The sequence below is a fragment of the Staurois parvus genome, unplaced genomic scaffold (genome assembly GCF_062004578.1).
Source record: "Staurois parvus isolate SC_StPar_1 unplaced genomic scaffold, SC_StPar_1.0 ptg000845l, whole genome shotgun sequence".
Taxonomy (NCBI): Eukaryota; Metazoa; Chordata; class Amphibia; order Anura; family Ranidae; genus Staurois; species Staurois parvus.
This window is the reverse complement of record NW_028318641.1, coordinates 2,842,676-2,868,982: the sequence shown is the minus strand read 5'-3', so window position 1 is coordinate 2,868,982 and position 26,307 is coordinate 2,842,676. Positions and strand designations below refer to the sequence as shown.

Below are 26,307 nucleotides of genomic sequence, written 5' to 3'. Positions count from 1 at the left end.
ATGAAAGAACAGCTCTGTCCAATCCACACTATGTGTCTGTCCGCAGTGGGAACCCTGGGCTTCCAACATACTGACGCATTTCAAGGACTTGCCTCTTCCTCAGGGCTCTGAAGAAGAGGCAAGTCCTCAAAATGCATCAGTATGTTGGAAGACCAGGGTTTCCATTGCAGACACACGTAGTGTGGATAGAACTGGCACGTTTCGAGGACTTGCCTCTTCCTCAGGGCTCTGCGAAAGACGCAAGTCCTCAAAACGTGTCAGTATGTTGAAAATCCAGGGTTTCCATTGCAGACAACACATAGTGTGGATTGAACTAACGTGTTTCAAGCACTTGCCTCTTCCTCAGGGCTCTGCGGAAGAGGCAAGTCCTCAAAACGTGTCAGTATGTTGGAAGTCCAGGGTTTCCATTGCAGACAACACATAGTGTGGATTGAACTAACGTGTTTCAAGCACTTGCCTCTTCCTCAGGGCTCTGCGGAAGAGGCAAGTCCTCAAAACGCGTCATATGTTGGAAGTCCAGGATTCACATTGCGGTCAAACATGTAGTTTGGATTGAACTGGTGCGTTTTGAGGACTTGCCTCTTCCTCAGGGCTTTGCAGAAGAGGCAAGTCCTCAAAACGTGTCCGTATGTTGGAAGTCCAGGAATTCCATTGCAGACAACACCTAGTGTGGATTGAACTAACGTGTTTCAAGCACTTGCCTCTTCCTCAGGACTCTGCGGAAGAGGCAAGTCCTCAAAACGCGTCAGTATTTGGGAAGTCCAGGGTTCCCATTGCAGACAAACACGTAGTTTGGATTGAATTGGTGCGTTTCGAGGACTGGCCCTTCCTCTGGGCTCTGAGGAAGAGGCAAGTCAACAAAATGCAACAGTATGTTGGAAGTCCAGGGTTCCCATTGCAGTCAAGCATGTAGTTTGGATTGAACTGGTGCATTTTGAGGACTTGCCTCTTCCTCAGGACTCTGCGAAAGAGGCAAGTCCTCAAAACGTGTCATATGTTGGAAGTCCAGGGTTTCCATTGCACACACATGTAGTGTGGATTGAACTGACGCGTTTTTGAGGACTTGCCTCTTCCTCTGGCGTCTGAGAAAGAGGCAAGTCTTCAAAACGCGCCAGCATGTTGGAAGTCCAGGGTTTCCATTGCGCACAAACACGTAGTTTGGATTGAACTGACGTGCTTCGAGGACTTGCCTCTTCCTCAGGGCTCTGAGGAAGAGGCAAGTCCTCAAAATGCATCAGTATGTTGAAAGTCCAGGGTTCCCATTGTGGACACAAGTAGTGTAGATTGAACTAGCATGTTTTGAGGACTTGCCTCTTCCTTTGGTGTCTGAGAAAGAGGCAAGTCTTCAAAACGCGTCAACATGTTGGAAGTCCATAGATACGTAGTGTGGATTGGACAGAGCTGTTCTTTCATGATGTGCCTTTGACAAACTTGTCATACAATACCTATTTTTATTAAATAAATGTTTTTTTGGGTGATGCGCTAGGCCGGTGCGCCCTCTGTTAGTTTTTATGGATAGAAAGAAAACAATCGTGCTTTGCTGTATAGTAAATTACTTATTTATATTGAGCGCTCGCTGAGTTGTCTTTTCTTTCTACATGACGTTCAGGAGCTGTTCTGCGTTTTTTTTCAGCAGCCCCTGAGCTCTCCCTAATGTTTTTCCTTGTGTCCACGTCCTTTACAGTCATTTTTTTTTAACGCACCAAACTTGCGTTCAGGAGAAGATTGTAACGGCGTTTCAAACACGGTTAACCACAATTATAAGCGTTTTTTAACTTTTCTATGTCCAGATGCTGTCCAGAGCCTTTTTTTCATCATCAGAAATGCATTCAAAGCGTTTTCCATGTATTCAAATGGACCCGGTACACCAGCGCAGTCAGTTCCAGGTTTCGCGTAAAGGAACAAATGGTAGAACGCGCCGCATTATGCTCATGATGGGATCCATAGTGAATACAACCAGAAAAGACAGGTCATCTCAACACATACTGCTCTCTCTGCTTCTGCTCTCTCTATTCCTCTCAAAATGCCTGAAATAGTGGTTTTTTTTTACTATCTTTCAGTGCATTCTGGGCATTTTGGAAGGTCTCCTGATTTTATCTTTTAAAAAACGCTTCTAAACGCAGTATGCAAATGCGGCTAAGCAGATGTTTTTTAACCTACGTTTTCCAGCAGTTCGTTTCTATCATTCAGAAGCGTTTTCCAAATGCCCTGTGTACATGAGCCCAAACCAGGGGCGTACTGACAACTTATGGGGCCCCCGGGCAATAGGGGATCATGGGGCCCCTGTGTCCTTGCCCAAACTCAAAAAAGCCTATGAAAAAGGTACCAGGGGCATCTCATGGGGCCCCCTACTGACCCCGGGCCCTCAGGCAGTGCCCGAGTTTCCAAATGGTCAGTCCGCCCCTGGCCCAAACCGAGATAAAACCAAGCGATATAATGCAGCAAATTCAAGAATTTGTATAATGTTGAAAAACGCACACATTATCTAAAGATGTAAAATCCTTTTTAGAATTTCTACCTGAACGGGAATTTGGAGAATGGTACTGGAGCATGGCGGTGTGTTGGCTTCCCAGGTTTAGCTTTGCTCCACGCTGTTCCCTATTTAATCTGTGTGATTTAGGCCTATATATGATCACAGTGGTGGGAAACTGATGTCTCTCTGAACTGCTTTAGTTGAAAGGAATGTCACAGAAGTGATAAAAGCTGAAGTTAGGTGGTGGAAGATGTATGTTTGTCTTATCTTTTCCTGTAAAGACTGCTCTAATCATCCTTGCATGCATTACATAGATCACTTCTGTGACATTTGCCATGAATATCTGTGCCAAGCTTGGCTCGCTTTTTTTTTTTGTTTCTAAGAGATTCCATTAAAACAGTAAGGCTCCATGTACACTGCAGCTGATAAACTCACATTCAGGAGCTTGTCTGCGGTTTTTTTTTCAGCAGCCCCTGAACTCTCCCTAATGTTTTCCTATGTGTCCATGTACACATCGTCGTCTACAGGCAGTTGAGTTTACTGTTGTTTTTTTTTTAATGCACCAAACATGCGTTGAGTAGATTTTCTTAGCATTTCAAACGCCAAACGCTTGTAAATGCGGCTGTGTTTATAAGCGTTTGCGTTTAGATGCGTTTTTTTTAACTGTTCCATATCCAAATGTCCAGAGCCTTTTTTCATCATCAGAAATGCATGCAAAGCGTTTTCCATGTATTCAAATGGACCCGCTACACCAGCGCAGTCAGTTCCAGGTTTTGCGTGAAGGAACAAATGATAGAAGGTGCCGCATTATGCTCATGATGGGATCCATAGTGAATACAACCAGAAAAGACAGGTCATCTCAACACATACTGCTCTGTCTGCTTCTGCTCTTTCTATTTCTCTCAAAATGTCTGAAATAGTTAATTTGTTACTGTTTTTCATTGCATTCTGGGCTTTTTGGAAGGTCTCCTGAGGTTATCTAAAAAAAAACACTTCTAAATGCAAACGCTCATATATGCTCATAAACGAGGTATGCAAACGTCCAGCAGTCAGTTTCCATCATTCAGAAGTGTTTTCAAAACGTCCCGTGTACATGGGGCCTAATGCAGGCCATAGACGGGTCGAAAACCAGCCGTTTTTTAAAAAAAAAAAAAAAAAAAAGAAAGAAAAATCGGTCGTTTAGTAGGCCGACGTTACCACCAACTGTAAAAGAAAATCGGCCGATTTTCGTCCTGTCTACGGTTGGCATTTAATTACTTCTATCCCTTGCAGAGAGCTCCGCTATTATATTTGACATGAAAAAGTCTTGCGGTTGCAACAATGTATCTATTTGTATCCATTTCGGATACAGATGTTTTTATTCGGATACAAATAGATACATTGTTGCAACCGCAATACTTTTTCATGTCAAATATATTAGCGGACTGGAATTCTTCTTCTTTTTCTTCTTTCTCTTTCTTCTTCCTTCTTCTTGCAGGCCACGGCTCATGCGCAGATTTTTTATTGGTAAAAAGATCGGCCGATTTGCCCATCATTGCCGGGAAAATCGGCCGATTTTTTTTCCAACTTCACCAATTAAAAAAATGTGCCAAAACCCTGAAAAAAACGGCCGACCAATTAACCCATTAACCGTGCGAAAATCGGCCGATTGGTTTTTTTTTTTTCACCCGATTTTAGACCCGTCTATGGCCTGCATAAGTTTCCTTTTACACAGAAGGCTCAGGGAATGATAAAAGCAGATGATTGATTTGCATTTTTTTTGCCTCCTATCTGCCTGCCTAGAAGCAGACATCGTGCCCCACCAAGAAGCACATGTTATGCCCCAGATCACTCCAGCACGATTTCAAAGCCGCCGATCAGTGTGATTTCGATGTATTTCATCGAGGCTTGCAACTTCATTGAAAGCAGTAGTAAACCGTCCCTCAAAAAACAAAAAAAACAATGGGCCCCCAAGCAGTTTCAGTCTGGGTTCACGCTTGTGCGGTATATCACGTGATTCGCACAGAAACCGCACCGCATTCCTGTGCAAATCACATGTGATTTGTGTGCGGTGCGATCGATCTGTACATTATGTATCACTCTAATCACACCGCACCCACACCAAAAACACGCAGGACCCTTTTTTGGGTGTGCACTAGAATCGGATCGCATTGGGTGGCGACACCTATGCAGTCCGAATCTTCACATCGCACCGTGTTTTGTGGACCGCTTTCGGGGTGTTGTTAACATACACATCTGCAGAGGTTCGCATGAATGGAGTGCAATTCTAATGCTGTTTGAAATTCGCACCACATCAGTGTGAACCAGGGCTCAGTCATAATGTGCTAGTGTGCTCTAGGTCTTCCTTGCGGGTTCACAGGCTTTCAGCCATATAATGGCCGAGTGAAGATGACATCACTCTGACGCATGCGTGCGGGAGTTACAGCCACAACAGAGTTCTGAATGGATGGCACAGTCCATTCAGAGCCCAATGCGCATGTGCCTGTGACGTCACCGACTGACGCCAGAGTAAATATCTCCTAAACATTGCATGTTTAGGAGATATTTATTGTACCTATAGGTAAGCCTTATTACAGCCTTACCTATAGATAAAAATTGTACAATTGACTTTACTGCCACTTTAACAAAAGTCAATGCAAGTCGCAATGAAATTGCAGAAAAGTAGTACAGGAACCTTTTTTTTTATGTCCTTGTGACTAGAGTCGCAACGATTTGAATGTTTTTTATTGCTGCAAATAGGCTGCAATGTGTCAAGCGATTTTGAACTGTCAAATCATATTGGTGTGAACCAGGGTTTAATGCTACATGCAGAGTTTGACAGACAGATGGTACCATGTCAAACTCTCCCATGACTGTGGGAACTAAGGTCTAGAAAAGTGGGAGGAACAGGATTTGGGGTAATGCGATACATAAACCCACAAGGACATGATAGCTGTTTTGGGGTAACTCTGAGAAATCCAGTCCTTATCCCTGTTTGGAGGGTAATTGTAACTATTGACTGATAACACTACTGGCCAGGAGCGGACTGGCAACTCATGGGGCCCCCGAGCAATAGGGGATCATGGGGCCCCTGTGTCCTTGCCCAAACTCAAAAAAGTCTATGAAAAAGGTAAAAGGGGCGTCTCATGGGGCCCCTTACTGATCTCGGGCAGTGCCCGAGTTTCCAAATGGTCAGTCCGCCCCTGCTACTGGCTGTTTATTTATAGCAGTGGTGGTTAACTTTCTAGATATAGGAGGCCTTGGGTATAGCTCTCAATGTTGCTGAAGGGCCCTTAAAATTAAGTGAATACTGTCAGACAGCAGGCACACAAAAAAATATGGTCAGACTATGGACATAATACAAGAGATGGTCATAGACTGTGGACACAATGCAGGAGATGGTGAGAGACCTTGGACACAATGCAGGAGATGGTGAGAGACTTCGGACACAATGCAGGAGATGGTGAGAGACTTCGGACACAATGCAGGAGATGGTGAGAGACCTTGGACACAATGCAGGAGATGGTCAGAGACTTCGGACACAATGCAGGAGATTATTATTTTTATATATATTATATTATTTTACAGTATTTATAAAGTGCCAATGGTTCGCTCAGCGCTGTACAATACAAAGGGCGACAGAACAATAACAATACAATGCAAAACATGAGGGGATTGAGGGCCCTGCTCTTTCGAGCTTACAATCTAGGAGATGGTGAGAGACCTTGGACACAATGCAGAAGATGGTCGGATACTTCGGACACAATGCAGGAGATGGTCAGACTTTGAACATGATACACAGTGACTGTGAATGCTATAGGATTTGTTGGAGACTAGGGATATGTTACTTAAGACAACCAAACAATTGATGCCCAAGAGACTTTTGCTAAGAAATCCCAAAACAATCAATCATAAAATGTAAATTACACAGTTGCATAGTTTGTCTGGCTGAAAAAGACAAAAGTCCATCCAGTTAAAAAAAAAAAAAAAAAAAGTTATAATCCTACACCCACAGATGATCCAGAGGAAGACAAAAAAACCCAGCAAAGCATGATCCAATTTGCTCCTGCAGGGGAAAAAATTCCTTCCTGATCCCCCGAGTGGCAAACGGATATTCCCTGGATCAACTTTGCCTATAAATGTTATATCCAGTTATATTCTGTGTATCCAAGAAAGAGTCCAGGACTTTTTTAAAGTAATCCACTTGAGGGAGTCTATTCCACATTTTCACAGCTCTTACTGTGAAGAAACTTTTCCGTATTTGGAGATTAAATCTCTTTTCCTCCAGACGTAAAGAGTGCCCCCTTGTCCTCTGTGATGACTTATGGGTGAATAACTCTACACCGAGTTCACTATATAAAACACTGATGTATATATACATGGGAGATCATATCCCCCCTTATGTATTATACATGGAGATCATATCCCCCCTTATGTATTATACATGGAGATCATATCCCCCTTATGTATTATACATGGAGATCATATCCCCCCCCGTATGTATTATACATGGTGATCATATCCCCCTTATGTATTATACATGGAGATCATATCCCCCCTTATGTATTATACATGGAGATCATATCCCCCCTTATGTATTATACATGGAGATCATATCCCCCTTATGTATTATACATGGTGATCATATCCCTCCCTTATGTATTATACATGGAGATCATATCCCCCCTTATGTATTATACATGGAGATCATATCCCCCCCGTATGTATTATACATGGTGATCATATCCCCCCTTATGTATTATACATGGTGATCATATCCCCCCTTATGTATTATACATGGAGATCATATCCCCCCTTATGTATTATACATGGAGATCATATCCCCCCTTATGTATTATACATGGAGATCATATCCCCCCTTATGTATTATACATGGAGATCATATCCCCCTTATGTATTATACATGGTGATCATATCCCCCCCCTTATGTATTATACATGGAGATCATATCCCCCTTATGTATTATACATGGAGATCATATCCCCCTTATGTATTATACATGGTGATCATATCCCCCCCCTTATGTATTATACATGGAGATCATATCCCCCTTATGTATTATACATGGAGATCATATCCCCCTTATGTATTATACATGGTGATCATATCCCCCCCTTATGTATTATACATGGAGATCATATCCCCCCTTATGTATTATACATGGAGATCATATCCCCCCCGTATGTATTATACATGGAGATCATATCCCCCTTATGTATTATACATGGAGATCATATCCCCCCTTATGTATTATACATGGAGATCATATCCCCCCTTATGTATTATACATGGAGATCATATCCCCCCTTATGTATTATACATGGAGATCATATCCCCCCTTATGTATTATACATGGAGATCATATCCCCCCTTATGTATTATACATGGAGATCATATCCCCCCTTATGTATTATACATGGTGATCATATCACCCCTTATGTATTATACATGGTGATCATATCCCCCCCTTATGTTTTATACATGGAGATCATATCCCCCCTTATGTATTATACATGGAGATCATACCCCCCTTATATATTATACATGGAGATCATATCCCCCCTTATGTATTATACATGGAGATCATATCCCCCTTATGTATTATACATGGAGATCATATCCCCCCTTATGTATTATACATGGAGATCATATCCCCCCTTAATCTCCTCTTCTCAAGAGGAGCTCCTCCATGCCTCTTATCAGTTTGGTTGCCCTTCTCTGTACTTTCTCCAGTTCCCCAATGTTCTTTTTGTGAATTGGTGCCCAAAACTGAACTGCATATTCCTGATGAGGTGTTACTAATGATTTGTACCGGGGGAAATGATATCTCTCTCTGGAGTCTATACCTCTTTTAATACAAGAGAGGATTTTGCTCGCTTTAGAACCTGCAGCTTGGCATTGCTGCCATTATTAAGCTTGTGATCTACTTTTTTTTTATATTATGTGCCTACCCTATCACAATGGGGCACTATTCCTCCCAATATCACCAATGATGGGGCACTATTCCTCCCAATATCACCAATGATGGGGCACTATTCCTCCCAATAACACCAATGATGGGGCACTATTCCTCCCAATGGCAATAATGATGGGGCACTGACACCAATGCAGGGGCACAATTACTCTCACTGAAACAAACAATGGGGCATGTTTTTTTCCCACTCACTTTGGGAACTTTTGTACTCCCAATAGCCACAGTTGAGCCCTCCTAAAGCCTAAAGGGTAGTAAACAGGCCCTTTGTTTAGAAAGTTTGGAGACCACTGATCTATATTTTGTGTGTGACTGCATTATATGCTTTGTAATGACCAAAGGAATTTGGATGGAACTTGGACTTCCCTTGGGGATATTTTAACACTGGAGTCCCCAAGAATGTAAGAATCTGTCAATGATGAATAAATAATTTAAATATTGGCTTTGGAAGCTGTCAACAGTGACCTGTGTGCTCTGATCCATGCCATTCTACCATGTAGCATGCATTACATTCCTAGTTGGGAATGCATGATCTGTACCAGGCCCCCATAACTGTTTTACACTATTAAAATATATGTTATGGTCATTTATGCTCGTAAAAGGGTGAACTTGCATAAATACAATGTACAGAGCTGTGCTACAGCAGTGAGAGGAGAACTTCCCATCCATTTCCCATAACAAAATACAGTGGGGCTGAGCACTACTCGGCCATTCACAGGAGGCTTCATATTCTATCAATGAATAGAAAGCTTCCTCTGATTGGCTGCTACAGAGTTTGTGAGATCATTAGCCCACTTTGCTGCCTCAGCCAATCAGACGAAGCTTTGTATTCATTCATTGAATAAAACGCTTCCCGTGAAAGGCTGAGAAGCACTGACCTATATTTTGAGCCGGGAGTGGGATGTGAAGTCCCCGTACCGCCGCCGGAACACAGCACTGTATACTGTATGCAGATGAGGTTACAAATCATTAATACAGCGCACCCAGAAAGGGTATCTATTAGTGCAGTAAATAGTTTGTTTGGGTCAGCTATGGCCCAAACAAACTAGTTACATAGCTAGTCTGGTGGTTGAAAAAAGTTCATATAGTTCAACCAATAAGAAGGAAAAGAAAATGTACACAATCCTATATAGACAATCCTACACCCACAGTTGATCCAGAGGAAGGCAAAAAAAAACACCCAGCAAAGCATGATCCAATTTGCTCCTGCAGGGGAAAAAGTTCCTTCCTGATCCCCCGAGAGGCAATCGGATATTCCCTGGATCAACTTTATTTATTAAAGGAACTTTTAAAGGTGGAGTTATGCTTTATATTACTAAGTATATTTTTAAATGCAACACATGTAGGTAACTGAATCTGTCTTTATATTAACGTCCTGCAATCCCCTGTATAGTAGCACTCAGACTGGGAAAGGGACAGCCATCACTCACTGTCAGTCTGTCAGATGTGCTGCAGGGAGCGTGCTGATTGAAGTAGAGAGCAAGCTGAGCTTTGCAATGGCACCTTCATTCTGCCTCTGCTCCTTTACTGCCTAATCAGCAGGCTTGTTGGTGTTCAAGCTGTGTTGCCACTGCAGTGGTGTTGGGGGGGGTGTTGGGGTCACATTTAATGCAAATGAATTATTTTTTGTTTGCTTTTTTTATTTTACAGTACACTTTAAGGGTATCATATGAAGGTGGATACATTTTTGCATTTATTTTATTGCTTTATTTTATATTGACAGTTATTTTATATATATTTATTTTATTTATTTATTTCAGGTACTTACAGGTGAAACTCGAAAAATTAGAATATCGTGCAAAAGTTCATTTATTTCAGTAATGCAACTTAAAAGGTGAAACTAATATATGAGATAGACTCATTACATGCAAAGCAAGATAGTTCAAGCCGTGATTTGTCATCATTGTGATGATTATGGCTTACAGCTCATGAAAACTCCAAATCCACAATCTCAGAAAATGAGAATATTCCATGCAATCAATAAAACAAGGATTGTACATAGAACAATATCGGACCTCTGAAAAGTAGAAGCATGCATATGTACTCAGTACTTGGTTTGGGCTCCTTTTGCAGCAATTACTGCCTCAATGCGGCGTGGCATGGAAGCTATCAGCCTGTGGCACTGCTGAGGTGTTATGGAAGACCAGGATGCTTCAATAGCGGCCTTCAGCATTGTTCGGTCTCATGTCTCTCATCTTTCTCTTGGCAATGCCCCATAGATTCTCTGTGGGGTTCAGGTCATGCGAGTTTGCTGGCCAATCAAGCACAGTAATCCCACGGTCATTGAACCAGGTTTTGGTGCTTTTGGCACTGTGGGCAGGTGCCAAGTCCTGCTGGAAAATGAAGTCAGCATCCCCATAAAGCTCGTCTGTGGAAGGAAGCATGAAGTGCTCCCAAATCTCCTGGTAGACGGCTGCGTTGACCCTGGACTTAATGAAGCACAGTGGACCAACACCAGCAGATGACATGGCTCCCCAAATCAACACAGACTGTGGAAACTTCACACAGGACTTCAAGCATCTTGCAGTGTGTGCCTCTCCATTCTTCCTCCATACTCTGGGTCCTTAGTTTCCAAATGCGATGCAAAAGTTTCTCTCATCAGAAAAGAGAACTTTGGACCACTGAGCAACAGACCAGATGTGTTTTTCTTTAGCCCAGGTAAGACGCTTCTGACATTTGTTTGTTCAGGAGCGGCTTGACAAGAGGAATACGACATTTGAAGCCCATGTCCATCTGTGTGTGGTGGCTCTTGATGCACTGACTCCAGCCTCAGTCCACTCCTTGTGAAAGTCCCCAACACTTTTGAATGGCCTTTTCCTGACAATCCTCTCCAGGCTGCGGTCATCCCTGCTGCTTGTGCACCTTTTTCTTCCACACTTTTCCCTTCCACATAACTTTCTATTAATGTGCTCTGATACAGCACTTTGGGAACATCCAACTTCTTTTGCAATTCCTTTTTGAGGCTTTCCCTCCTTATGGAGGGTGTTAATGATGGTTTTCTGCACAACTGTCAGGTCAGCAGTCTTTCCCATGATTGTGATTCCTACTGAACCAGACTGAGAGACCATTTAAAGGCTCAGGAACCCTTTGCAAGTGTTATGGCTTAATTATCTGATTCGAGTGGGACACTTTGAGCCGAGAATATTGCACCTTTTCACAATATTCTCATTTTCTGAGATTGTGGATTTGGGGTTTTCATGAGCTGTAAGCCATAATCATCACAATGATGACAAATCGCGGCTTGAACTATCTTGCTTTGCATGTAATGAGTCTATCTCATATATTAGTTTCACCTTTTAAGTTGCTGCACTGAAATAAATGAACTTTTGCACGATATTCTAATTTTTCGAGTTTCACCTGTATATAGCTGCAGTTAGAGTTTTTGTTGTTTTTTTTTTTTTTTTAATCTCACTGAACATATAAATAAACCGGGTTCATTTCTGCCCATGTGCGTAGTCTGATATTCACTTTGTCTATAGGATGGACAGCAATAAAGGAGTCTGTCCTATTCCCATTTTACCTATATGAGAAACCTTTGATGGAAACTGTTACTCCTGGGTTTCAGGTAAAACCTGTTCAATATTGCTGTGAGTAAGAAGAATGCCCAAAAACTTGTTAGCTGCAGAGCACACGAGCCTACTTTAAAAATCTGCATATGTATTAAAGTGTTACTAAACCCAGCACCCTGCATTCACTATATCTGGTCTCCCCGGACCCTGCATTCACTATATCTGGTCTCCCCAGACCCTGCATTCACTATATCTGGTCTCCCTGGACCCTGCATTCACTATATCCTCTCTCCCCGGACCCTGCATTCACTATATCTGGTCTCCCCGGACCCTGCATTCACTATATCTGGTCTCCCCGGACCCTGCATTCACTATATCTGGTCTCCCCGGACCCTGCATCCACTTTATCTGGTCTCCCCGGACCCTGCATTCACTATATTCGCTCTCCCACAGTACACAGAACATGGAAATGCAATTATTTTAGTTGTTATAAACTGCTAAATACCTTTTCTCATCAGCTGTTCAAGTCTTGGGACTTCCATCAGTATCCAGCCGAGTTAATCTTGTAGGAGGGGTTTTAATTTTCCTAGGAGACTGAATATCCCCTGACCCTCTGTCTGAACAGGGCTCTTTGGACCTGGGACAATTACATACACCCTCCTAAAAAGAAAAGAAAAAACTCTCTAACAATACACACCAAACAGAGCATGTGCAGACTTGCAACTGCTGCTCTACTATGACAGATGAATTGGGGACAGTAGAAGAAGGGGAGGATCAGGGAATACAGGATCAAACGGCTCTTTTACACTATCCAGATGATTAACCCCTTAGGTTCCACAGTGAGTATAACAAGCATGCTTCACTGCATATACAGTCTTATTGTACTGTTGTGGGTTTAGTAACACTTTTTAAGCTTTGATGGCAGGTCCCCTTGCATTAATTCCAATGTTTCTTATATTACATACCATTGGAGTAATTGGTAATTTATGCTTTTTTTGGTTCCTTACAGCCTGGACTACCGCAGCAGAACTTCTCAATGTCTGTGACTGTCCCAGTGTCCAACCCTTTGCCATACAGTTCACCAGGGAACACCCTTGTCACCCCTTCACTGGCTGCCAGCACCTCATTAACAGACACAGGGATGCTTTCCCCTCCGCAGACATCGCTACACCGAAATGTGGTGTCTCCTGGGTTGTCACAGAGACCCTCAAGCACTGGAAATGCAGGTAAAAAGCCACCACTCCTTTTTTTTTTTTTTTTTTTTTTTTTTTGGGTTTGTTTGTTTTAAATGTAATATGCTATCCTCAATGGGGGTAACATGTCCTATGATATAGAGCAGGCATGAGCTCCAGTCATGTTTAGGCAGACCGCTACTCTAAACAAAGCAGTCTATAGGAATGTACCTTCACTGTGTCTTTCTAATGGGAAAATGAAATTATTTGATGTATTAAGCAAAATATAATTATGATGTTGGTGTATAAAATGTGACTTCCCATTGCTATCTCTGGGCTGTTTAAAACCTGCAAAGTTGGATCTGCAACTACTGAACCACTGTGTTGCCTACCAGGTAATGTTGTCTTTCCTGAACATTTTACCTTCCACCACAGTAAAACTCCTATGCTAAAGCAAATTTTTTTTAACCACCTCCCGTCCGACCGTTGTATATAAACGGCCGGACGGTGGCACTGCAGGGTCGGGTGGCCGTTTATAAACGGCTTCCCCGCACCCTGCTTGTGTGTGCTCCCTGGGAGCACGCAGCACCGCAATCCGGTGCCCGCTGTGTCCTCCGGACACAGTGAAACACCGATCGTCGGACAGGACCTCTGTACGAGGTCCCGATCATGTGATCACTGATTGGCCAATCAGTGATCACATGCAAAGTAGTAAGCAAGATGTCACTTGTGACATCATTGCTTACTACGTGTGAAATCTGTGAATGATCACTGAGGTCACATGGTACAAGGCTATTCACAACAGCCTTGTACCATGTGACAAGCTGTGACCAATCACAGCTCACTCAGTAGTTCTCAATGACTGCAAGAATGCAGACAAAGAGAAAGGATTGCTTTTACATCCTATATGGGTGTAAAAGCAATCAGTGTAAAAAAAAAAAATCTTCATCACCCCCCACAAGTAGTACAGTGTCACCATGGTGACACTGTACTGCTAGGGCAGTGGTCGGCAAGCCGCGGCTCGCGAGCCACATGCGGCTCTTTACAAGCTTAAATGCGGCTCTTCTGTGTGCCGGGCGCCCACTCCCCTCCCTCCTCTCCCTCCTCTCGGACGGGCGTGTGCAGGGCGGCCGCCCCCTCACCTCCCCTCCCCTCCCTCCTCTCGGACGGCCGCCCGCTCCCCTCCCTCCTCTCGGGCGGCCGCCCCAAAAGTCAGGACTCTGCAGCTGTCAGGATGTAGGCGGGGCAGCCAGGATGTAGGCGGGGCAGCGTGACGAACTCCTCTCCTCTCACAGTCCGCCCTGAAGACCAGAACGGCGCAGGAAGCACGGCTAGAGGAACGCGCGGAGCAAAGGTAAGTGAATTGACACAGGGGGGACTTACTATATGGGGGATGAATTACTATATGGGGGGACTTACTATATGGGGGGGGACTTACTATATGGGGGATGAATTACTATATGGGGGGGGACTTACTATATGGGGGGGGACTTACTATATGGGGGGGGACTTACTATATGGGGGACTTACTATATGGGGGATGAATTACTATATGGGGGATGAATTACTATATGGGAGATGAATTACTATAGGGGGGATGAATTACTATGGGGGATGAATTACTATGGGGGATGAATTACTATGGGGGATGAATTACTATATGGGGGATGAATTACTATGGGGGATGAATTAATATGGGGGATGAATTACTATATGGGGGATGAATTACTATGGGGGATGAATTACTATATGGGGGATGAATTACTATATGGGGGATGAATTACTATGGGGGATGAATTAATATGGGGGATGAATTAATATGGGGGATGAATTGCTATGGGGGATGAATTGCTATATGGGGGATGAATTACTATGGGGGATGAATTACTATATGGGGGATGAATTACTCTATGGGGGATGAATTACTATGGGGGATGAATTACTATATGGGAGATGTATTTTCAGTTTTAAAAATGTGGCTCTCAAAATAAATTTCAATCGTGGTTTTGGCGAGATTTGGCTCAGTTGAAAAAAAAGGTTGCCCACCACTGTGCTAGGGTGACCGTATGTACAAAAAAAAAAAAATGTTTAAAAATTATTTTTGGTTATAAACTAATTTGGCTTATTTTTTTTTTTTTTACTAAAAAGATAACGGAATACATTTTGGCCAAGATTTATGATGAAATATTTATTTGCAAAATTTTATAAGAAAAACATTTTTTTTCAAAATTTTTTGACTTTCATTTGCATAGCAAAAAAAATAAAAATCCCAGCAGTGAATAAATACCACCAAAATAAAGTTTTATCTGTCTCAAAAAAAGGTAAAAAATTCATATGGGTAAAGTGTTGCATGACCGCGCAATTGTCATTCAAAGTATGATAGCGCTGAAAGCTGGAAATTGCCCTGGACAGGAAGGGGGTAAAAGTGTCCGGACAGGAAGTGGTTAAATCTTACATTTTATTTTATTTATTTATTTATATATATATATATATATATATATATATATAATAATTTTGTTTATATATAAAATCTGTATTAGGTTCTGAGCAACGGTTTAGCCGTCTGCATATGGATTACAGAGAGTATAAAATCTGTGACTTGCATCTTAAACTGCCAGAATGTTATCTGGTTTGTTAAAGCGTCAATAAACTATATTAATATAGATTGCTCGGTGTAGTTTTTTGCCCTTTAAACCCCTAGATTTGTGAGCAGGCCGGTATCCACCCATCCAGGACTACAAGAGGCATCTCTCTCTGGCCTTCTCTATATGTAGCCCTTGGCCTGCAGGAGTAGCAATCAGCTTGCGAATTGTTATTACTCTAACCAGGGGCAGACTGACAACTCATGGGGCCCCCCGGCAATAGAGGATCATGAGGCCCCTGTGTCCTCGCCAAACTCAAAAAAGCCTATGAAAAAGGTACCAGGGGCATCTCATAGGGCCCCCTACTGACCCTGGGCCTTCGGGCATTGCCCGAGTTTCCAAATGGTCAGTCCGCCCCTGACTCTAACATGGATGCACAACCTCTGGCCCTCCAGCTGTTGCAAAGATGTGAGGCATTGCAAGGCTGAGACTTACAAGCATGACTCCCAAAGTCAGAGGCATGATGAGACTTGTAGTTCTGCAACAGCTGGAGGGACACAGGTTGAGCAGCCATGCTTAAGAACTGGCTGACTCTGGGAACTAGGGTCTATAAAAGTGTAAGGAGCAGGATTTTCAGAGACTACAGACATCCTTCAGAAAACTGTGAATGCTAATGGAGTTGCTGGAAACTGGGGACATGTTACATGAGGCTGCTAGAAATCACTGCTATAATAGGTCAATTGGAAAAGAGATCTGCAGTAGCCGAGGGCCACAAAAGGTATCAAAGGGCCACAAGGTAGTTCAAAGTCCTACAGAATCCGTCTGTATAGGACACCACAAAAGAAGTGTGTGTTTTGTGCTTGCCTGTCCTTGGCCTGATGTCAGCCATATGGTCTATAAGGCTCTGTTCACACTGCCACGACTTGGGATCTGGACATGTGAAATCCCATATTAGTCAATGAGAGCCATCTTACTTAGCACTACTGAAGTCACTCCGACTGTAGAAAAGGTTCCTGTACTACTACAATGCGACTTCTATCCGACTTGTGCCCATAGACTTTTAGAGCACCAGTTCCATCCCCGTTCTTGGTGCTTGGTGATGGAACTTGGCTATCCAGTTTTAAAGTAATTTACTCATTTATTTTCCATGATTGCTTTTGTGACTTTGATTGTAAACTCATCCAAGCTAGACATATATAAATGTATACGCTTACTCCTTACAGCAGGTTTCTCCAAACTTTCTAAGCCAAAGGCAAATTTACTGTCCTACAGACTTTAGGAGGGCTGGATTGTGACCAATGGGAGCAGAAAATGCCCCAGCATCAGTGGCCATAAACCATGCCCCATCATTGGTTTGAATGGAAGGAATAGTGCCCCATTGTTGGTATCAATGGAAAGAATAGTGCCCCATCGATGCTGTCAGTGGGAGGAATAGTGCCCCATCGATGCTGTCAGTGGGAGGAATAGTGCCCCATCATTGGTATCAGTGGGAGGAATAGTGCCCCATCATTGATATCAGTGGGAGGGATAGTGCCCCATCAATGCTGTCAGTGGGAGGAATAGTGCCCCATCATTGGTATCAGTGGGAGGAATAGTGCCCCATCAATGCTGTCAGTGGGAGGGATAGTGCCCCATCAATGCTGTCAGTGGTAGGAATAGTGCCCCATCGAAGTGGTCAGTGGGAGGAATAGTGCCCCATCGAAGCTGTCAGTGGGAGGAATAGTGCCCCATCAATGCTGTCAGTGGGAGGATTACTGCCCCATTGATGCTGTCAGTGGGAGGAATAGTGCCCCATCGAAGTAGTCAGTGGGAGGAATAGTGCCCCATCAATGCTGTCCGTGGGAGGAATAGTGCCCCATCGATGCTGTCAGTGGGAGGAATAGTGCCCCATCGAAGCTGTCAGTGGGAGGAATAGTGCCCCATCGAAGCTGTCAGTGGGAGGAATAGTGCCTCATCGAAGCTGTCAGTGGGAGGAATAGTGCCCCATCAATGCTGTCAGTGGGAGGAATAGTGCCCCATCGAAGTGGTCAGTGGGAGCAATAGTGCCCCATCGAAGCTGTCAGTGTGAGGAATAGTGCCCCATCGAAGCTGTCAGTGTGAGGAATAGTGCCCCATCATTGGTGTCAGTGGGAGGAATAGTGCCCCATCATTGGTGTCAGTGGGAGGAATAGTGCCCCATCGAAGTGGTCTGTGGGAGGAATAGTGCCCCATCGAAGTGGTCTGTGGGAGGAATAGTGCCCCATCGAAGTGGTCTGTGGGAGGAATAGTGCCCCATCGAAGCTGTCAGTGGGAGGAATAGTGCCCCATCAATGCTGTCAGTGGGAGGAATAGTGCCCCATCAATGCTGTCAGTGGGAGGAATAGTGCCCCATCAATGCTGTCAGTGGGAGGAATAGTGCCCCATTGTTTGTATCAGTGGGAGGAATAGTGCCCCATTGTTGGTATCAGTGGGAGGAATAGTGTCCCATCGATGCTGTCAGTGGGCGGAATAGTGCCCCATTGTTGGTATCAGTGGGAGGAATAGTGTCCCATGGATGCGGTCAGTGGGAGGAATCGTGTCCCATTGTTGGTATCAGTGGGAGGAATAGTGTCCCATGGATGCGGTCAGTGGGAGGAATAGTGCACCAATGGCCAGATAAAAGCAAGTCAAGGACCACAGTTTGAAGACCGGTGCCTTACAGTATTGCATAGCTTTGCTTAGGCTGTGTCCTTCTGTGGTCTTTAATGACACAGCGATGGGGGGGGGGGGGGGGGGGTAGGTAGTAAGGTCATTGAATTCTCTGTCACAAATCTTGTTCAATAACCAATGTTCTAATCTCTTGACAGGTGTAATGTTATGTGCATCAGACATCTCTGTGCCAAATGGAGCTGGTGCCAGTCCAGTAGGTGAGTGGGATGACCGGTTCTGTTTTCTACATATGGAGAATATGATTTAAATGCCCATTCCTGCCAGTGGTTTACAGGAAGACCCTACCAAAATTTAAAGCAGTAATAAAAATATTAAAAAACATTGGTTATTGCAAACTTTGTGCAGAATACAAATTTTGTTGGGATTTAAAAATGGACTATTTGCTTTGGGTGCCTACCTAGTTACATCAGGGGACTGTCACCTCACACAGCTCTTTTGTAGGAAGCAGTAGGACTTCCTTCCCACTACCTTTTGCAGCGCTTGACAAACTGAAATATAACTGTGAAAATACATAATCATAATTTATGGATACAGGTGGTTGGCCTTTCAGGTGAAAAAACATAGAAATTGTGTTTTTTTTTTGTTCAAAGGTTTTTGGATTTCCAAGGTAAAGTGCTAGTACAGCTTTATAAAATGTATAAAGGTTAACTCCATTTTCATGGGGAAAAATGGCAAATAAAAATATATAGCGTATACAGTTGCTTCACAAGCCATATTGTAATTGAATGTTCTTAAAAATAGCTTTTTCAATCTGCAGCTCTGTAATTTTCTATAAAAATGAATCACAATATGGCTACCTGGAGGAGTTCTGTACGCAGATGAGCACATCACGTCATATGATGTCCACCCAGAATGAGAGAGCTCTTGCCCAGCCATCATTGTACTATAGGCCGGGCAGGAAGCAGTTGAAGAAGAATTCCAGGTATGGGATTTTTTGCATAGTTACATTGGTACAGCTTGGACCAATGTAACTATGAATATGCTATGCCAATGGGATGCCTCTAGAAGCTGGAAATCGCTGTATAGACACCACTACTCCAGTGATCTCCACTTGCTTCCAGGTCCCATGCTGAACAGCTGCCCAACTGCACTGTGGAAACAGGAGGTTGGCCGCTTGGCACGGGCACCCTTCAGAGAATGCTTTGCATTTTCTTAATGAATGCAAAGTGATCCCTGATTGGATGAGGTGGAGAGACTGATCCATACTCTCCACCTCATCCAATCATAAAATTCATTTAAAAAATGCTAAGCATTTTCTGAATAACGCCTGTGCTGAGCAGCCGACCTCCACTGTTCACAGTGCAGGATGATAGCCATTCGTCACGGGACCTGGAAGCAAGTGGAGATCACTGGAATTGGTGTTTATACAGTGAATTCCAGCTTCTAGAAGCATCCCACAGGTATGGTATATTCATAGTGCAATTCTAAAAAATGCCATGCCTGGAATGCACTATGTGTTTAACCTCCTGTATAAAACATACTTCTACATAATTCCTCATATGAGCTTTAGCTGTATCAATTTACCTGTGTGGGTGCAATTGCCCTAAACCTTTCCTGATCAATTGTAAGAACCTAGGTGTTTATCTCATGTGCAGTTACACTGGATGTGACATATAGTTATATGATTAGTCTGGCTGAAAAAAGACAAAAGACCATCCAGTTCAACCATAAAGAAAAAAAAGTTATAATCGTATACCCACAGTTGATCCAGAGGAAGGCAAAAAAACCCAGCAAAGCATTATCCAATTTGCTCCTGCAGGGGAAAAAATGTCCTTCCTGATCCCCTGAGAGGCAATCGGATATTCCCTGGATCAACTTTACCTATAAATGTTAGTATCCAGTTATATTCTGTGTATCTAGGAAAGAATCCAGGACTTTTTTTAAAGCAATCCACTGAGCTGGCCAGAACCAACTCTTGAGGGAGTCTATTCCACATTGTCACAGCTCTCACTGTGAAGAAACCTTTCCGTGTTTGCAGATTACATTTCTTTTCCTCCAGACGTAAAGAGTGCCCCCTTGTCCTCTGTGATGACCTCAGGGTGAATAACTCTACACCGAGTCCACTATATGAACCACTGATGTATTTATACATGGAGATCATATCCCCCCTTATGTATTATACATGGAGATCATATCCCCCCCTTATGTATTATACATAGAGATCATATCCCCCCTTATGTATTATACATAGAGATCATATCCCCCCTTATGTATTATACATGGAGATCATATCCCCCCTTATGTATTATACATGGAGATCATATCCCCCCTTATGTATTATACATGGTGATCATATCCCCCCTTATGTATTATACATGGAGATCATATCCCCCCTTATGTATTATACATGGAGATCATATCCCCCCTTATGTATTATACATGGAGATCATATCCCCCCTTATGTATTATACATGGAGATCATATCCCCCCCCTTATGTATTATACATGGAGATCATATCCCCCCTTATGTATTATACATGGAGATCATATCCCCCTTATGTATTATACATGGTGATCATATCCCCCTTATGTATTATACATGGAGATCATATCCCCCCTTATGTATTATACATGGAGATCATACCCCCCTTATGTATTATACATGGAGATCATACCCCCCTTATGTATTATACATGGAGATCATATCCCCCTTATGTATTATACATGGAGATCATATCCCCCCTTATGTATTATACATGGAGATCATATCCCCCCTTATGTATTATACATGGAGATCATATCCCCCCTTATGTATTATACATGGTGATCATATCCCCCCTTATGTATTATACATGGAGATCATATCCCCCTTATGTATTATACATGGTGATCATATCCCCCTTATGTATTATACATGGAGATCATACCCCCCTTATGTATTATACATGGAGATCATACCCCCCTTATGTATTATACATGGAGATCATACCCCCCTTATGTATTATACATGGAGATCATATCCCCCCTTATATATTATACATGGTGATCATATCCCCCTTTATGTATTATACATGGAGATCATATCCCCCCTTTATGTATTATACATGGAGATCATATCCCCCCTTTATGTATTATACATGGAGATCATATCCCCCCTTTATGTATTATACATGGAGATCATATATCCCCCCTTATGTGTTATACATGGAGATCATATCCCCCCTTATGTATTATACATGGAGATCATATCCCCCCCTTATGTATTATACAGGGAGGTCATATCCCCCCCTTATGTATTATACATGGAGGTCATATCCCCCCGTATGTATTATACATGGTGATCATATCCCCCCTTATGTATTATACATGGAGATCATATCCCCCCTTATGTGTTATACATGGAGATCATATCCCCCTTATGTATTATACATGGAGATCATATCCCCCCTTATGTATTATACATGGAGATCATATCCCCCCTTATGTATTATACATGGAGATCATATCCCCCCTTATGTATTATACATGGAGATCATATCCCCCCTTACGTATTATACATGGAGATCATATCCCCCCTTACGTATTATTATACATGGTGATCATATCCCCCTTATGTATTATACATGGAGATCATATCCCCCCTTATGTATTATACATGGTGATCATATCCCCCTTATGTATTATACATGGTGATCATATCCCCCTTATGTATTATACATGGTGATCATATCCCCCCCCCCCCTTATGTATTATACATGGTGATCATATCCCCCCCTTATGTATTATACATGGTGATCGTATCCCCCTTATGTATTATAGATGGAGATCGTATCCCCCTTATGTATTATACATGGAGATCGTATACCCCTTATGTATTATATTGATGATGATCATATCCCCCCTTATGTATTATACATGGTGATCATATCCCCCCTTATGTACTATACATGGAGATCATATCCCCCCTTATGTACTATACATGGAGATCATATCCCCCCTTATGTACTATACATGGAGATCATATCCCCCCCCCTTATGTATTATACATGGTGATCATATCCCCCCCCCCCTTATGTATTATACATGGTGATCGTATCCCCCCCTTATGTATTATACATGGAGATCGTATCCCCCTTATGTATTATACATGGAGATCATATCCCCCCTTATGTATTATACATGGAGATCATATCCCCCCCCTTATGTATTATACATGGAGATCATATCCCCCCCTTATGCATTATACATGGTGATCATATCCCCCCTTATGTATTATACATGGTGATCATATCCCCCCCTTATGTATTATACATGGTGATCATATCCCCCCTTATGTATTATACATGGAGATCATATCCCCCCTTATGTATTATACATGGAGATCATATCCCCCCTTATGTATTATACATGGTGATCATATCCCCCCCTTATGTATTATACATGGAGATCATATCCCCCCTTATGTATTATACATGGTGATCATATCCCCCCCTTATGTATTATACATGGTGATCATATCCCCCCCTTATGTATTATACATGGAGATCATATCCCCCCCTTATGTATTATACATGGAGATCATATGCCCCCCCTTATGTATTATACATGGAGATCATATCCCCCCTTATGTATTATACACGGAGATCATTTCCCCCCTTATGTATTATACACGGAGATCATATCCCCCCTTATGTATTATACACGGAGATCATATCCCCCCTTATGTATTATACATGGAGATCATATCCCCCTTAATCTCCTCTTCTCAAGAGAGAATACATTCAGTTCCTCTAATCTTTCCTCATAGCTGATGTCCTCCATGCCTCTTATCAGTTTGGTTGCCCTTCTCTGTACTTTCTTCAGTTCCCCAATGTTCTTTTTTGTGAATTGGTGCCCAAAACTGAACTGCATATTCCAGATGAGGTCTTACTAATGATTTGACATCAATGTTACCATTTTGCAGCATGTTCAGTCAATGTCAGAATACTATGGCATTGGTTCTACCAACTGAAGGACATGGTTTAATGGTGGAAAAAAAAAAAATGAACCCAGCAGAAGGGATAAATCTGTTAGCATTCAGGCCGAGGGTGTGGATTTGGTAGGCCACAATTGATGCAAAGCAGAAGTTCTTAATATGGCTTCACAAAATGTTTTTAATCCTCTCGTTGCCTATGGTATTCCTCTACATTGTTTGCATATGTTCGTATGCAGTGTATTAGCCGGGTGCCTGAACTGACAGAAATCCATTGTGAATGTGGCTTTGAGGAAGCCTGTGTTCTGCTTTCAGCAATCACATTGTGGGGGTGAAGGCTCTGCTCACAGCAGGAAACAGACTTGGTTCTTGTACAGCGTTCATTCTTCTAACTTGGGCTCTTCCTCACTGGAATATAGATGATTATGCAATGAATAAAAGTTCCCATTCAGATAATTAGGCAAAATTATCAGTTGTTATGACAGAACATATCCGCTCATTTATTTAGCTTAACATTTTGAGGTGGAAATCGCTGCAATAGCTGGCGCTGCTACAATGATAGATGCGATCTTCTGGGTTCTGCTCGGGTTCCATGCAAATGGCTGCCCCACTGCACACTGACCACTCTTCATAAAATGCCTTGTATTTTTTTCCATGGAATGCAAGATGTTCTCTTCTGATTGGAAGAGGTGGTGAAGTGGGTCAATGACATCACGAGGGAATCCTTGTGGTCAGTAGGCAGAAGGAAAGCCGCTCCTGCAGGACCTGGCTAGTAGTTCCAACTGCTGGGCTGAGTTTGTAACGCTTACTGGTAGTGCAGAAACTTGCCCGCCGCCTCCTACACGTACCTATTTGCTAACAAGGCAGCCCATTTTCATCATAGGTGGCCAACAGGGATGAGTGGTAGCAGTAAAGGGTGGGAAAGCTCCGATACTGCCAGTAAATGTCCAGTTGCCCAATAAGAGAATGGTTTGTATTTATTGAAAAAAAAATACAAGGTTTTCTATGGATGGCAGCGGTGCCAAGCAAGCAACCCTCTGTAGTCCGTGTGAAGTGAGGCAGTCGCTCACATGCAACCTGAGCAGGACCTGGAAGATTGCAGCTATCACTGTAGTAGCACCAGCTACTATAGGCATTTCCAGCTTCCCCAGCGATCTATCAGGTATGAGATATACAGACTTGCATTGTGCCAAGCTAGACCAATAAATAAGCATGCATTTGTAAATAAATCCTTAAATTTATCTTTAAATACACTAAGATACCAGGAGGCAGATTCTTGATTCAAACAGCTAACAGGTCTACAGTCAAACTTCAAGTGACCTCTGGCTCTGACTCAATCTGTAGAGGTAGATAAGTAAAGGGGAAATATTAAAGTGTTACTAAACCCAGGACCCTGCATTCACTATATCGGGTCTCCCCGGACCCTGCATTCACTATATCGGGTCTCCCCGGACCCTGCATTCACTATATCGGGTCTCCCCGGACCCTGCATTCACTATATCTGGTCCCCCCAGACCCTGCATTCACTATATCTGGTCTCCCCAAACCCTGCATTCACTATATCTGGTCTTCCCAGACCCTGCATTCACTATATCTGCTCCCCCTCGGACCCTGCATTCACTATATCCAGTCTCCCTGGACCCTGCATTCACTATATCTGCTCCCCCTTGGACCCTGCATTCACTATATCTGGTCTCCCCGGACCCTGCATTCACTATATCCGGTCTCCCCGGACCCTGCATTCACTATATCCGGTCTCCCCGGACCCTGCATTCACTATATCCGGTCTCCCCGGACCCTGCATTCACTATATCCGCTCTCCCCGGACCCTGCATTCACTATAGCTGGTCTCCCTGGACCCTGCATTCACTATATCTGCTCCCCCTCGGACCCTGCATTCACTATATCTGGTCTCCCCGGACCCTGCATTCACTATATCTGGTTTCCCAGGACCCTGCATTCACTGTATCTGCTCTCCCCGGACCCTGCATTCACTATTTCTGGTTTCCCAGGACCCTGCATTCACTGTATCTGCTCTGCCCGGACCCTGCATTCACTATATCTGCTCTCCCCGGACCCTGCATTCACTATATCTGCTCCCCCTCGGACCCTGCATTCACTATATCTGGTCTCCCACAGTACACACAACATGGAAATGCAATTATTTTAGTAAATATAAACTGCTAAACACCTTTTCTCATCAGCAGTTAGAGCAGTCTTGTGACTTCAGCTGAACACAGGTTAATGCTTGTAGGAGGAGTTTTCTTTCTGCTCTAGGAGGATGCAAAACCTCTGACCTCTGTCTTGATTGGTCCTGTGCCGATCACATGCACTCTCCCAAGAAAAAAAAAAAACCTCTCTAGCAATACACACTAAACTGAGCATGTGCCGAAGGGCTACGGGTTCAATCTGTCTTATCACTTATTGTAACTTCTGTCCAGCTGAACACTGGTTAATCTTGTAGGAGGAGTTTTCATTCTCCTTTGACTGTCCTATGACCCTGCATTACCCCTGACCCTCTGTCTGGACAGGTCTGATTGGCCCTGTGCCGATTACATGCACCCTCCCAAAAAAAAATACACACCAAATGGAGCATGTGCAGACTTGCCTCTGCTGCTCTGTACTATGGTGGATAGATTGAGGACAGTAGAAGGGCAGGATCAGAGAAGACTGGATCAAAAAGCTTTGTTACACAATGCAGAGGATTAACCCATTAGGTTCCACAGTGAGTATAACAAGCATGCTTTACTGCATCTACAGACTGATTTTACTGTTGTGGGTTTAGTAACACTTTTAAGTTTAATATTTAAAGCCCAAATATTATAATGTAATAATTTTTCATATTTTAGAGGGACATTCATCCTTACTAGCTTCCCTGATAATTCTTGTTTGCAAGATAGAATTGGGGGAAATTCAAAGGTTTACACCAGAAAAGGAGAGGAAGAGATGCCTGGAATACAGTAGGGGCACCTTTTAAATAACAAGTCCCAAAGGGGGAAT

The 26,307-nt window shown here is 43.1% G+C and overlaps 1 protein-coding gene across 8 annotated transcripts in view; it reads left to right on the top strand.

Moving 5' to 3' along the window:
- The window catches only part of MEF2A (myocyte enhancer factor 2A), a 302,264-nt gene that overhangs the window by 232,854 nt on the left and 43,103 nt on the right, over positions 1-26,307 (top strand). For 7 of the 8 annotated variants that reach the window (XM_089655541.1, XM_089655542.1, XM_089655537.1 and 4 more), the window contains 2 exons: positions 12,963-13,179; positions 18,533-18,592. In XM_089655541.1, coding sequence (XP_089511667.1) covers positions 12,963-13,179; positions 18,533-18,592 — 277 coding nt within the window. The remainder of the gene's footprint in view (positions 1-12,962; positions 13,180-18,532; positions 18,593-26,307) is intronic. The other variant, XM_089655538.1, reaches the window with a different exon arrangement.